General features: G+C 37.7%; 1 protein-coding gene across 1 annotated transcript in view; it reads right to left on the reverse strand.

Annotated features, from left to right (window-relative positions):
* Nucleotides 1–977: 977 nt before the first annotated feature.
* Nucleotides 978–16236, reverse strand: part of TMTC2 (transmembrane O-mannosyltransferase targeting cadherins 2) — a 434311-nt gene continuing 419052 nt past the window's right edge. Inside the window, exon 12 of the mRNA XM_040234484.1 lies at nucleotides 978–3644. Coding sequence (XP_040090418.1) covers nucleotides 3465–3644 — 180 coding nt within the window. The 3' untranslated portion in view covers nucleotides 978–3464. The remainder of the gene's footprint in view (nucleotides 3645–16236) is intronic.

Here is a 16236-nt window from a genome sequence, read left to right on the forward strand (position 1 = left end):
AGAGTCCACATGTCACAACTAGAGTCCACATGCCACAACTAGAGAGTTCACATACCACAACTAATGCAAGTAAAGAGTTCATATACAACTAGTGTCCACATGCTACAACTAGAGTCCACATGCTGCAATGAAGCTTGACGATCCTGCGTGCCATGATTAAGGCCTGGCACAGCCAAATAAATAAATAAAAGATACATATTTTGAAAGAATTATAATCATTTCATTTCTATGTATTTTTCACTTAGTTTAAATATTATTTTCAATACCATAGAATTTGTTCCTGACTATTTAAGACTCAGCTTAATGAAGGCATATTGCTAGAAAATGTGTCTTCAGCATTGGAATTGCCACATGCTGCAAGCAGAGAAGAAAATGAAATGACAATGCAATTAGACTAACTCTGCTATGTTTAGTTTAGCAGTAGAGAAATGTGTGCATGTACCAGGGCTTTAACCTTCTTGTTATGTGATTTGGGATGGTCTTCCTACAGGATGCAATCAGAGAGGACTCTAAATTGGCTTTCATTCCCTCTGCCACTTCACCACACATTGACCTTTTGTTACTGTTATTCCATAGAAATTTGAGATCTATTTCTCTTTGGAGTACTGCTGAAATTTGAAGTTTCTTATCCACTTGAAATTTCTGTAAAGTTTTCTCCCAAGTTTTCTATAACATTCCTCCAACTTCTTACAACTGCTCTCTGATATTATTGCGTTGGTTCATTGTTGGCTTCCAAACAGTGCAGAGAAGAGCTTTTGTTTAGCAAGAAAATTTTGGATCAAATGAGAAAGTTCCAAATTAGTGACACAACTTGCTTGAGGTTACTAAAAAACAAACCTAAAGGAATCTACGAAGTTGACATTCAAAATGGTTTGCGAAAAGTTTCCAGAGATTCCCAAATTTCTCCTAGGTCTGTTAAAATCCAAGAGAACGTAAGTGTTACACCTGTACAAGATTTTTAAAAAGGCTTATAAACATATTTGTTATCAATGCTTTATTGTTGAAAACAAAATCAAAATTCTCTGGCACATAAAACAATTATTTCTACAAAAGGAAAGCCTACAAAACTTGATAATTTATACAAATAACAGTTTCTCAAAAAAATAAAATTTTAATTTAGTAAACTTGTCTTGTGCTCTATAGTTTTAGCACTGTCTGCAATAATCCACCATAAATCCCTGAGCGGAGACATTTTTTTGACCATGTTCTGTAGACCTCCCCCAACCCTCCCCCCAAGTTGGTCAGTTACTAAGTCCAGCCCTGTAGTGAAAGGTGTCAGGGACATTTAGTTATTAATGATCCATGCATTTTATGACACAGGTCCAATTATTATGCTACTTGGGAACTGGGTCAACATGAAGTGCCTCTACTGTGCAATCAGTGAAACTATCAAGAACCAAGTGTGTGAAAGGAAGAATAATAACAATTTAAAGACACAAAATGTTAAGACGAGGAAGCCATCATACGTCAATAACTATTTAAATAAATAAAAATGTTAGACATTGAATTCACCTCTATATCCTTATATTAAATTCCTTTTTTTCTTTTTTCTTTGCAATTGCCAATGCACTAGAAGATGAAAAATATACCTCAACCCATGCTTTTGGTTTGACCATGGGTTTGTTTTTGTTAAACATTAAATATCATTCTGAAAACACAGTGATTTAGTTATAATTTAACTTTTGGCCCTTCAATGAAATGCTTACCAATAAAATGTTACATATTTGGAGGGCCTTCTTTTAATGCCATTAACAAATCTCTCCCACTACATTATCTCTCTCACCAAAACACTAATGCCACAGAAGCACTACTTTAAATTCTTTACCCCACAATATTCAGATACGCAGCAAAACATACAAAATATGAAGAAACATATTATGATCTATTTGTACATGTAGCTTCCCTTAAATGGGGATGCTGACCATATACATGTGGAGTATGAAAGGACAAGAAAAAAAGCTAACTTTAAGTTGCAAAGAGCTGGTTTAATGAATCAAGTTTTGTTATTTTGCTATGGCAGAATAATAAATAAATAAATATGTAGACTACTGTATAGCTACCTTCTCTAGGAAGAAGTGGAGAGTGGATTGCTGTTTTTACAAAGTTAATTTTTAGTAGCAAAGTTTGACTGCAAGTCAAAAAATGTTCAATAAATGTTTCTCTCTACTTCATTTATAGTCTTTTACTTGTGAAATGATCACTGAAGTGGTTACTAATAGGCAATGAAATAAAATGCCAAATTTGCTAGTGAAAAATAGTTTTCAACAGTGAAAAGCACTTGGCAGGAAACCTAGAAACACGTGGACGAATGCTATAGTCTACTGCAGCTTAAAATAAGTCATTTTTTACGTCTTTTGGGAAGAACAAGTATGATTAAAAATAATTTCTCAAAAACTTATCAGCACTGCTGTTCGGGTACCTATTAGAAAGTGATTAAGATTTCATACCAATTCTTTCCAAAATATAAAATTGTCGGTAACACGGTCACGCAGACTTGATTTTTAACCCAGCAACATCTGGAAGGCACAAAGCATCTTCCCTTTTGGACTAGCTGCTGGTTAGGTATTGGAACTAGAACACTTTTTAAAGTTCCTCTTGATTTACTTCCTTATATAAGCATGGGCATTAGCTAGGAATAGCCATTTTACAAGGCAATTTCAAAAGCCTAAGATTTAAAACAATGAATTCTCCTAGGCAGTTTTGGGAAAAGTCGGTGATGTCAAAGTAAAAAAATGCCTGCCTGGCACACATGGGCCTCTCCCCTCCCCTCCGAGGACATCAGTGAGAAACGTGGTTTGCTTTCTCCTGCACATCCATCACAGAACATGAAAAGCAAAGGATGCCCACATGACGGTGACATCTAAATCATAAAATGTTGTGTGCACCAGTCAGTAAACAAATATAGACTCTGACAGGTCCTGACACAGTATTAGAAAGAAAAGTTTTCTAGGTTTTGGAAACTGATAAGTAGGCTGTCCCAAAGAGGGAAGGCAGCAACGTTAAGACAAATGGCCAGCTCACCAGAATTCACACCACACTTGAATCACCGCCCATGAACTTGACCTTAATGGTTTACCATGGTTGAAAAGACACCCTTGACTTTCTCTCACAGTGTTTAAGGAACAGTATAATTTCTAAATTAGCTTTCATAAATGAACCACATTTGAAACTTACAACCCTTCCCCCTTTTAGAATGCCAAAAGATCCTGTTAAGTGCTTGGGTTTACAGTTTTATGGGTAACGATTATATCCTTCAGGAATTTTCCAACATTCCCCCCATTTTTGGTGTCGATGGCTGTGTCCATAGCAAAGTGGATACTCCCAGAAGTGGCGGTGGCCTCAGGGACCTCTGCTCCTGGTCTCCAAGTCTGAACTAGCTCTTGTCATAGCACTGCTGGGAGGCTCTGCTCCTTCATGAGTCCAGGTTTCACGTATGGAGGAGGGTGCGGTCCAGCCTTCCTGTGTCAGGTCTTGGAAGTCTTTAGGCCTTGCTTTTCCATGATGTTCCAGAGTTTTCGGAGATTGGACTGTGTGATGATGTCATCTGGCTTGAGCTGTAGTGCCCGCAGGTAGTTGGCCTCAGCCTTCTGGAGCCGGCCATTGAGGTGCAGGATGGCTCCCAAGTTCATCAGAGCAGCCGGATACTGGAACCAGAAAGAGGAAGGAAAACGATTAACAGACCATGGTAAGCTTTCCTTCATGGAAGACAAAAATCTTCATCCACTTATGCAAATGATTCCCTTATGTCTGGAGGCATTTTATGGAAGCAATTTAGCAATTTATACCAATAGATAAGGATACCAGGAAGAGAGAAAAAAAAAAAAGCTTTCAAACAGCTGCTGTGTACTTCGCGCTTTAAAGAGAGTAGGCAGTTAGGGAAATAGTTGTTCCTTTAATGAGAAAGTATAGGTTACATATGAAGACCTAGTTACCTAGTCAGACTGTCCTTTCATGAGAAAAAAGGTTAAAAGGGATACAATTTTTGATGGAAAGAACTGAACTTCTTTTCAACTCAATGCCAAGAAGGAAAAAAAAGAACTAAGTGGGAAAAGGTGACAAATAGTGCCTTTACTGATCTTTTTAGGGTGAAAACCCTGAAAAAAATTCAAATGCAACCACTAAAATCCTTTCTAAATTCAACTCAAGTAGTTTAATGAGATAAGGTTTTTACCTTTTAAACTTATAATGATCAATGTTTACAATAAATATAGCAACATAGTATGTAGCATGGCTTCCCAGGTGGCGCTAGTGGTAAAGAACTCACCTGCTAATGCAGGAGACCTAAGAGACACGGCTTTGACCCCTGGGTTGGGAAGATCTCCTGGAGGAGGCCATGGCAGCCCACTCCAGTATTCTTGCCTGGAGAATCCCCATGGACAGAGGTGGGCTACAGTCCATAGGGTCGCAAAGAACTGGACACAGCTGAAGTGATTTAGCATGTACAGTAGTAGTACTAGTTTAATACAATGGTTCCCATACCCAAATTCTCAAACATTAGTTAACAATAAATAACAAGACCCTCTCAAAGCGGGGGGAGGGGAAACCACTTTGCTTGCTTTCTATGAGTAAGTGCTCTTCTGTTCTTGTCTTGTCCCTGGAACTTTCTAGCTAACAAAGTACAGTTAGTATCTTGGCAGTTACATAAATGCATACTTCAAATATCAGACAAAAGCTAAAATTGTTTATGCTAAGATTATGTTTTCATTTTACAGCTGGTGTCAACTATTAATTGTCCTGGCAACTCTATGATGCAGCCTAAAATAATCACAATTATTTTTACAATTTAGTGTTTTCACAATGCAAGCATTTTTTTCAGCTGAATTCATATGACTCTGTCTACTCTTTACTGCAAATACAATTACTTCTAAATAAAAAACTATGCTGGGGGTGGGTATGGTTGAATAGCTCAGAGTAAATCAACTGGGAAAAGATGATCAGATTTGGATTTGAATGCTTGCCTAACCACCGGCTGTGCCCTTGGTGAAGTCCCCTAACATATCTGTGCCCCAATTCTTCCATTTATGAAATACTGAAATAACATCAGTTTTTTGCATGTTGTTAGAAAGATAAAGTGAGAAAATAAACGTAGCATAGTACATGCACATAATAAACGCTCTACAAATGTCAAGTTCACCTTTTCTTTTCTCATTTTGCTTGAGGTCTAAAGTATGCATGTTTATGATTTTTATGTTGTTACACATACTTTATAATTTTTACTTCAATGGCTGCCTAACATGTTTCTGGATATATACCAAAGTTCTTTTAAGTCAACTTCTGGGCACTATTTTCCAACTTTTCTGTATCCTTTTTCCTTTCCAAAAATAATGTTGCAAATATAAACTATTCCTGACCTTCAAAAACCTTTTGGTCAGGATGACTCCACACTTATCAAGAAAAATACAGATGGTCAACTTCTAATTTTAAACACCAAGCCAAATAAACATAGCTCTAAATTACATGTGCAGTGAATAGCTCCACATTGGGAACCTAAAATAACACCACCTACTCTGTCTTCCTAAAAGAACTTCATCACACTGCACATTATTATACTGAGTTTCTTGATGGTGCAACACATTTCTGAATTATGTTCACTCCCATAGCTTAGCACAACTGTCAATAAACAGCTAGTAAATTGATGGTGAAGATGTTCACAGCCTGGCTTACTGGATATGCAAAGTAGATAAAATGTTTAGACTTCCTCCTATCCACAGTGGGAAGAAAGGAAATGGGGAGGGAGAACCATGGTTGGAGGCCATTCCTAACTAACCAGAAATAGAAAAGGCGCAGTGATGGGGCTGAGAGAAACCAGATGGCTCTGTGGGGTGGTGGTTATTTCTTGAACCACTTTATTATCAGAGTCTGTACCTAACTATAATTGCAACTCAAGGGGATTATTAAAAACACTCAGAGGTTACAGAGTCACACTGCCTAGGTTCCAATGCCAATTATGCCCCTGAAGCTGAGTGAGCATGGAGACTTCAGTTTCTTCTGGAAATGGGATAACAGAACCTGCTTCATAGGCCTGTTGATATTATATGATCATGTAAAAGTGTCAATTCCTCTTTTCTGTCTACTCATCATCTCAAACACACAAAACAGAATCTGTCAATGTGCCTAAATGACCACTGAGTCCAAACGCTGAGGATTTGTGAACTGGCTTTGCCTAGACTAGGTTTGAAGCCTTTCTTAGGTTAAACCTGGAAAAGCCAGCTGGGAACACAGCTGGTGAAGTACATACTAGGCCACATAAACAGGCTCTATTATTGTTACTAAGTTGTGGCCTTGGGTCCTTAGACTACTTCGAAGTAACCTTTCTGCTATCACATGATGAAAAAAAATTAATATTTTCTAAGAAAACACAACTAGGAAGTTAAATCTAAGTTTGGAATGTTAATTTATAATGATGTTTTGAAATAACTGTAATTTTGCATTATCCATGCTAATACTCATTAAGCAAAAGTAATGAAAAATTGACATTATGAAGTTAATGTGGGATAATCAATCTCTTGAAAGCTCTCTTATACTCATTGTGTTCTCTAAAGAATAAAAACCCTAATAAACTAAAAATGTACACACTTAAGAATATCATTGAATATTGTTAAGCAGTTATATATTTCTATGTTCAGATGAGACATTTTGGTTTAAATATGTCTACTTTAATAGAGTTTTTAAAAATTCTCAAAAAAATTTAAAATTCTATGGTCATATATAATGCTTAAAGCATCACTACATCTTCTTACTTGAGTAAATAGAAACTGATGAAATTTATATACTGGTGTGCTCACATGTGACGTGAGCGTCACTGCTTTAGGTTAACTACCTTAATAGTCAACCATTATTTTGATAAACAGGTTCATGTTTTTGTAAAAAATTTATGAATAAAAGTACATATAGACTTTCTTCTTACACAGTTGTTTTCTCTCTTCAAAGACAAGGGCTTTACCTTTTAGGCCTGTTATATGTTCCTTCCACAGCACTGACTAGGGTAGCTTAGTGGATGTGCACTGGACTGAATGCTTTCAGGTCTTCTAGCCCTGCTACAAAAATCGCCAGCATTACCTGGGAGCTTGACAGAAACTCAGGATTTCAGGTGGCATGTACTGAATCAGAATCTAAATTTCAACAAGATCTCCCTGATGCTTTGTATGCTTATGAAAATTGGAGAAGTACGGTTCTAGAGATCATTTCCAGATTCTAGATTATGTCCTTTTAGGTCTTCTGAGATGAAGTTTCCTATAAAAGGATGAAGTTCCCATAGAACAAAGTATGTCAGATTATATTTCTATCCTTTCATAAAGTAGGATTCTTCTCTTGGCCATGTAATTGTTTTAGGGATTAAATGTTCCAAAGAGACTTTATCAACAGAAGCCATAAATGACTAAATATTGTTAGACAGAAGGAGAGGGAATGAGAAGAATTTTCATAACCAAAGAAGAGCAAACAAGTTTTCTAAACACTTTTAAAGACTACCTCACTGTATAACTGAAAGGCAAGAAGTCCAGGTGACTGGATGTCTGATTACACAGTGGTATCACTGCTCTCCGCCAGCTGTGACTCAGGGGCTGGGGAACAGAAACCCAACCACAACTGCTGATGTCTTCCCTCACACACATCCTCCTTTATTAAAGACAGCTGATGAAATGTTCAGGATGTTAACCAAGGCAGTCAGGCAGCTTGCAATTCAGGAACATTGGGCTTGCACTCATCACAGCAAATGACACCAGCTCCTACTTCACAGACTAGAAAGGAGAACCAGATCTTTCTTGTTTCCTTGAAGAGGACAGATGCTTTACATCAAAGGGGTTGACTAGGAGCCATACTGAGGCAACAAATGACGTCTTTTCCAAGTCTCTAGGGAATTATGCTTTTATTATTACTTTACTGTGGTCTTTGGCTTCTTGAACACTGGAGAAAATAAGCAAAATTAAAATAATAGATGTATATTGGGGTGGGGTAGAGAAAAGGCAAAATTATGAAAGTCTGATTCTAATCTAAAGCCCTTGAGGCTCCCAAGGAACCCAGCTGTACTCACAGGGTATCCTGATCACACAGGGTTAGAAAACAAAGTCATCTTCCTTGCCTTGCCTATTACATACTCTTGGAAAGTTATCTATGTAGAAGGGATAGTGAGATCACAAGGGGATTTAGGACTGGAAATTCATCTTTCTACTGGGAACAGGATTGAAATATAGAATTTTAAACAGAGGACACTCTTTTCCTAGAAAAAAAGGAAAAGAAGGACTTGGTTGAAATGTTGTAGAGCTGAAAACCCACACAGTAACTGGTCTCTCTGTACTCCATTAGTCCCTGAGATCACTTTCTTTTTATGAAAGTAAGTCAATAGGCAAGAGAAGCTATGAAAAAGATGAAGCCAGAGATAACAGTCTAGTTTTACATATCTATTTTCACTCCAAGTGTTGCTGAAATTATCCATATAGTTGTATGTTTACTGTTATAAGAATGAAATAAATTTTAAGAAAGACTGTCTCAAGTTAGCCTTACCTAGCTATCACTCAGTTAATACATTATACATCTTGGGAATGTTTTCACGATCACCATCTTTAACCTCCTTTCTGAATTTGCAAACTTAAATGAGTTTACACAGTCTTAAGTTTTTAATGGATTATTACTCTTTTTCAAGTATTTATACACGTTAACTTAATGAAGGTTGCCTACTGCTGTTGAACTGGATTCAGCTGAAATTGCTTACCCAGTTTAATTTACTGAAGCAGTAACTGTATCATGATACTTAAAAATTAATGGTATAAACTTTTAAGAAACATATTCATGGAAAAAGTATTTTGCATACATTAAAGGATCTCTTTATATTTACTGTGCCTTGTACATGGCAAATATTTAATAAATAATTATGGAATTTAAAGTTTTTAAGATTATCAGGCTTCTGGAAGAAAAAGTATAACATGGACTGGGACAAAAGTAGACATCTTATTCCCCTCAGTTCCAACATCAATCCTTCTTGGTCCCATCGGCATGCTTAATGGTCTAATGCCAAGCTAGAAACCTAAATACCCTTCATTCACTGTGTTCTTCCACATGCACACATATACATTCATCTAATTGTCTTATGGCAGCTTCATCCTCAAATCTCCCTTACACTCTCTTTTAATCATACTATTTTCCTTTTTCCCAACTTGATTTAAGCCATGATCATTTTTTCAGATTGTTTAAGTACAATTATTTTGACAGAAAAGAAGAATAAATTAATGGGTAGCTGAAAAGACCAAGGGTAAAAGATTAAATGAATGAACACAAAGGTAAAGCCATATGCAGAGATTTTTCTTTATTATGAATTTTTTAGAGCATACAAAATTTCAGAGAATACTATAAAAACTGTTACTTGCCTAGCAAATAACTTTATAAAGACAATTGAAGAGAGGCGAAAGACTTCGCCAGCTAGTCCAGGTACCGGGCCCAGGTTGCCAGGGGTCAGGAGTGCGGCAGCAGTCATGACAGGGGGCACGTGTCTACGTCGGAGAGAGGGACCCTATAAGACAGAGCCGGCCACAGACCTCATTCGCTGGCAGCTCAGCAATAAGGCTGGGAGGCAGACATGGACCTACTTTTAAGAAGAAGATGATCCTGGCCAAGAGCAGTCTGGCCTGGAAGCTCACCTCTTGGGACTGGATACAAAGAGTTTCTTTAAGGACTTACCAAAAGTGCACACAGCCTGCAAGGGGGCTCTGAATGGGGTGGCATTTTACGCTGCATTGCAGGCTGAGGATGGGCACTCATCAAGAAACAAAGGGAGAAAAATCAAATTGATAAAATTAGAAATGGAAATGGAAAGATCACAACAGACAACATAGAAATACAAAGGATCATAAGAGACTACTATCAGCAAGTATATCCCAATAAAATGGACAACGTGGAGGAAATGGACAAATTCTTAGAAAAGTACAACTTTCCAAAATTGAACCAGGAAGAAATAGAAAATCTTAACAGACCCATCACAAGCATGGAAATTGAAACTGTAATCAGACATCTTCCAGCAAACAAAAGCCCAGGTCCAGGCGGCTTCATAGCTGAATTCTACCAAAAATTTAGAGAAGAGGTAACACCTATCCTACTCAAACTCTTCCAGAAAATTGCAGAGGAAGGTAAACTTCCAAACTCATTCTAGGAGGCCACCATCACCCTAATACCAAAACCTGACAAAGATGCCACAAAAAAAGAAAACTACAGGCCAATATCACTGATGAACATAGATGCAAAAATCCTCAACAAAATTCTAGCAATCAGAATCCAACAACACATTAAAAAGATCATACACCATAACCAAGCGGGCTTTATCCCAGGGATGCAAGGATTCTTCAATATCTGCAAATCAATCAATGTAATATACCACATTAACAAATTGAAAAATAAAAGCCATATGATTATCTCAATAGATGCAGAAAAGGCCTTTGACAAAATTCAACATCCATTTATGATAAAAACTTTCCAGAAAGCAGGAATAGAAGGAACAGACTTCAACACAGTAAAAGCTATATATGACAAACCAACAGCAAACATTATTCTCAATGGTGAAAAATTGAAAGCATTTCCCCTAAAGTCAGGAACAAGACAGGAGTGCCCACTTTCACCACTACTATTCCACATAGTTCTGGAAGTTTTGGCCACAGCAATCAGAGCAGAAAAAGAAATAAAAGGAATCCAAATTAGAAAAGAAGAAGTAAAACTCTCACTGTTTGCAGATGACATGACCCTCTACATAGAAAACCCTAAAGACTCCACCAGAAAATTACTAGAGCTAATCAATGAATATAGTAAAGTTGCAGGATATAAAGTCAACACACAGAAATCCTTTGCATTCCTATACACTAATAACGATAAAATAGAAAGAGAAATTTAGGAAACAATTCCATTCACCATTGCAACGAAAAGAATAAAATACTTAGGAATATCTACATAAAGAAACTAAAGACCTATATATAGAAAACTATAAAACACTGGTGAAAGAAATCAAAGAGGACACTAATAGATGGAGAAAAATACCGTGTTCATGGACCGGCAGAATAAATATAGTGAAAATGAGTAAACTACCCAAAGCAATCTATAGATTCAACGCAATCCCTATCAAGCTACCAGCAATATTTTTCACAGAGCTAGAACAAATAATTTCACAATATGTATGGAAATACAAAAAACCTCGAATAGCCAAAGCAATCTTGAGAAAGAAGAATGGAACTGGAAGAATCATCCTGCCTGACTTCAGGCTCTACTACAAAGCCACAGTCATCAAGACAGTATGGTACTGGCACAAAGATAGAAATATAGATCAATGGAACAAAATAAAAAGCCCAGAGATAAACCCACGAACCTATGGACACCTTATCTTTGACAAAGGAGACAAGATTATACAATGGAGAAAAGACAATCTCTTTAACAAATGGTGCTGGGAAAACTGGTCAACCACTTGTAAAAGAATGAAACTAGAACATGTTCTAACACCATACACAAAAACAAACTCAAAATGGATTAAAGATATAAACATAAGACCAGAAACTATAAAACTCTTAGAGAGGAACATAGGGAAAACACTCTCTGACATAAATCACAGCAGGATCCTCTATGACCCACCTCCCAGAATACTGGAAATAAAAGCAAAAATAAACAAATGGGACCTAATTCAAAGTAAAAGCTTCTGCACAACAAAAGAAATTATAAGCAAGGTGCAAAGACAGCCTTCAGAATGGGAGAAAATAATAGTAAATGAAGCAACTGACAAACAACTAATCTCAAAAATATACAAGCAACTCCTGCAGCTCAATTCCAGAAAAATAAACGACCCAACCAAAAAATGGGCCAAAGAACATTTCTCCAAAGAAGACATACAGATGGCTAACAAACACATGAAAAGATGCTCAACATCACTCATTATCAGAGAAATGCAAATCAAAACCACAATGAGGTACCATTTCGCGCCAGTCAGAATGGCTGCGATCCAAAAGTCTACAGCAATAAATGCTGGAGAGGGTGTGGAGAAAAGGGAACCCTCTTACACTGTTGGTCAGAATGCAAACTACTACAGCCACTATGGAGAACAGTGTGGAGTTTCCTTAAAAAAACTGGAAACAGAACAGCCATATCACCCAGCAATCCCACTGTGGGGCATACACACCAAGAAAACTAGAACTGAAAGAGACACATGTACCCCAATGTTCATCGCAGCACTGTTTATAATAGCCAGGACATGGAAACAACCTAGATGTCCATCAGCAGATGAATGGATAAGAAAGCTGTTGTACATATACACAATGGAGTATTACTCAGCCATTAAAAAGAATACATTTGAATCCGATCTAATGAGGTGAATGAAACTGGAGCCTATCATACAGAGTGAAGTAAGCCAGAAAGAAAAACACCAATACAGTTTACTAACGCATATATATGGAATTTAGAAAGATGGTAATGATAAACCTGTATGCGAGACAGCAAAAAAGACACAGATGTATAGAACAGTCTTTTGGACTCTGAGGAAGAGGGAAAGGGTGGGATGATTTGGAAAAATGTCATTGAAACATGTATAATATCATATAAGAAATGAATCGCCAGTCTAGGTTTGATGCAGGATACAGGATGCTTGGGGCTGGTGCACTGGGATGAACCAGAGGGATGGTATGGGGAGCGAGGTGGGAGGGGGGTTCAGGATTGGGAACACGTGTGCACCCGTGGCAGATTCATGTTGATGTGTGGCAAAACCAATACAATATTGTAAAGTAAAAAAAAAAAAATATATATATATATATATATGAAGTCGCTTCAGTTGTGTCCGACTCTGTGCGACCCCATGGACGGCAGCCCACCAGGCTCCTCTATCCATGAATTCTCTAGACAAGAGTACTGGAGTGGGTTGCCATTTCCTTCTCCTATATATATATATATACACACACACACACACATATAAAATGGATAAACAAGGACTGTGTGGGTCACAATAAACTGTGGGAAATTCTGAAAGAGATGGGAATACCAGACCACCTAACCTGCCTTTTGAGAAATGTGTATGCAGGCCAGGAAGCAACAGTTAGAACTGGACATGGAACAACAGACTGGTTCCAAATAGGAAAAGGGAGTCCGTCAAGGCTGTATATTGTCACCCTGCTTATTTAACTTCTATGCAGAGTACATCATGAGAAACGCTGGACTGGAAGAAACACAAGCTAGAATCAAGATTGCCGGGAGACATATCAATAACCTCAGATATGCAGATGACACCACCCTTATGGCAGAAAGTGAAGAGGAGCTAAAAAGCCTCTTGATGAAAGTAAGAGAGGAGAGCGAAAAAGTTGGCTTAAAGCTCAACATTCAGAAAACGAAGATCATGGCATCCGGTCCCATCACTCCATGGGAAATAGATGGAGAAACAGCAGAAATAGTGTCAGACTTTATTTTCCTGGGCTCCAAAATCACTGCAGATGGTGACTGCAGCCATGAAATTAAAAGACGCTTACTCCTTGGAAGAAAAGGAGTATTGAAAGTCATATTTTGGCTACAGATGTATTTTGAATAAAGCATCTCTGAAAAAAGATTTCCCAAAGTGTACAACCAGCAAGGGAAAACAACACAGGGAGTCTAGCAATGGCAAGGCAAATTCTGACACATAATAGAAATGATTTATTCTGATTCTCAGTTTCAACACAGTATTTGTGTTTTAGAAACAGTTTTGAATAAAACAAAACAGATATAGGTGACAAGCTAGACACCACTCTGTATTAAGGGAGTAGTTTCAATTTGTCAGTGAGATATTTTATCCTGTGTGCTCAATCCTTCTCTCTTACATCTGTCCCATCACAGCAGGTATTATAAGACTGTTCATTTAACTGTTATGATGGGTGGAATTGCCACAGTGTGGGGTGCTATTCATTTCTATGGCAATCAAAATGCCAACAGCTGTGGTTTGGGGGATAACAGTGACTGTAACAGAATTACTTCAAAGGTAGTGGTGATTTCTAACAGATTTTAAAGTGCATCTACTAAATTAAGGACAAGACATCAGAAATTATTCTTCAAAGATGATTCTATTTCAAAGACAGGTTTTCCTGATGCCCTTATTTCACAGGAAGTCTCTCACATGATCCAAATGGAAAATCTTGCTCCCAGGGAGACCTCCCTCACTGCTTTTTTCCTTAATTTTACTTCTTGTTTATTTTTTTTTACTTTTTAAATGGAATGATTCTTTAAATTCTATAATGCTTTACAGTTTTCTAAAGTTTCACACACATTTCATATAATCCCATAATAATCCTTTCTCCCCCATCTCTCACTCACAGCTTTTTAAAATGCAGTCAGCACACTGTTTATCTTGATTTGCAGCAAGCATGTAGCTCACCATGCATGCTTACATGCTGAGTTGCTTCAGTGCTGTTGAACTCTGTGCAACTCTACGGACTGTAGCCTGCCAGGCTTCTTTGTCCATGGACTCTCCAGGCAAGTATCCTGGCGTGGGTTGCCATGCCCTCCTCCAGGGGATTTTCCTGTCCCAGGAATCAAACCCACGTCTCCTGTGTCTCCTGCATTGCAGGAGATCCTTTACCAGTGAGCCATGGGGGAAGCCCCACATAGCTCATCATTTCAAAGAAACTACCAAATAAAAGTTCTACCTGTGTGAGAAAATATATGATGACTTAAAGTGCATGTAGATTAGAACAATGGAAATAAGAAGAACGTATTGAAGGTTTAAAACACTGAAGGAAAGAAGTTTAGAAAAAGATCTGCACACTAAGCAAACATATATCTCAAACACCAACAGCTGCCTTCTCTTACTAATCTAGAGAGCTGCTACAAAACCCATAGTATCTTCTTCTCCTTTTCTTTGAACCAAATTTCTTGTCTGTTTCTAGTCCAAATATGATTTAAGCGATATAATTCACTCTACACTTGACTCGTTTCTTTTTAGCATGAAGGGGAGGGAGGAACACGTGCCTGCTTTCTCAATCACAGTCACGTTACACAGAAGGATTTCCAGCTGTACAGGCCATCCAAATGTGTATGTGTGATGCATGAGTGTGAATATATCTAATACAGTGGCTGCTCATTCCAAGGAGCTGAAACATGTCACTGGAATAATCATGTTATTATTAAAATGTATTTTCAGAGATATGCTGGAAGCTGAGATCTGGACTTATACTACTTAAGAACTCAGCTGCCATGGAAGATGGAAACAGAGAGCTAATTCTTATTTTTCCCAGAGGGAGGAGGAGGGCTGACTTTCTTTTTCTTTTTTTTTTTGCTTGTTAATTGATTTGATTTTTTAAAATGCAATATAGCAAGAGGCATGGACATACCACCCTGACAGAATCAAAGTTATACTTGAATACAGGCTTGAGAGATGCCATGATAATCAAATTCGGGAGATTACTTTTAACCAAAATATATCACTTTTCTAATTGACTTCTATGTTTGCCAATGAACAGCTTTGATCTAATGGAGGTCAACTGAGAGACACTAGTTTGCATGTTGTGGAAATGATAGATTTGTTCCTGTATGGGACTAATTGAAAATATTCGTTTTTTTAATGGAAATGAGCGTGTCAGACCTTAAAACAGTGGATTGATGTGAAATTTGGGTTACGCACACACTCTCTAACACATTTTTCCCCCTCTTATAAAGCAGGTGGGGATCCTGGTGTGAATAAGCAGGATTAATGCCAAGGTGACAATGCCATTCAGAGAAATCATATTTCAGCATGACATTAGAAGGTAGCAACTGTCCTCCCACAGAATGAATAGGAAGAAACACATACCCCTGGGAGAATGCACCAGAAACTTCATGCACACAGCAAGTGGAGAGTTTTCCAAATGCTCTGAGTTAGGATGATCAGATCAAATGTAACAAGCAGCAGCAAAGTAATTCCTCTAGAAACTATAAATCTTTCAAGGTACTAAAAATAAAATTTAAACATACTGTCTGCTGCATGGCATTCTATCTGCACTTTCTTAGGACCAAGACTCTGTTGATATATGCTTGGAAAAATAATGATGCAAGGTCTGCACACATCATTTCAGAAAATATTCCATCAGGACACACTGATCAAGGTGAAGCCATGCTGTACTCCAAGCCATTACACTTGCCAAAATGTCACACCTGCTGAAAATGTGAAAATAAACATGACTTTTGTGTATCAACACTCATGGCAAATCAAGGGAGGCTAAATGGCAGAAGTTTTGCAACTCACATAGTCTCACATTCACGCTCAAGATCTCTGAAATGATT

The sequence above is a fragment of the Oryx dammah genome, unplaced genomic scaffold (assembly GCF_014754425.2).
Source record: "Oryx dammah isolate SB20612 unplaced genomic scaffold, SCBI_Odam_1.1 HiC_scaffold_29, whole genome shotgun sequence".
NCBI classification, from domain to species: Eukaryota; Metazoa; Chordata; class Mammalia; order Artiodactyla; family Bovidae; genus Oryx; species Oryx dammah.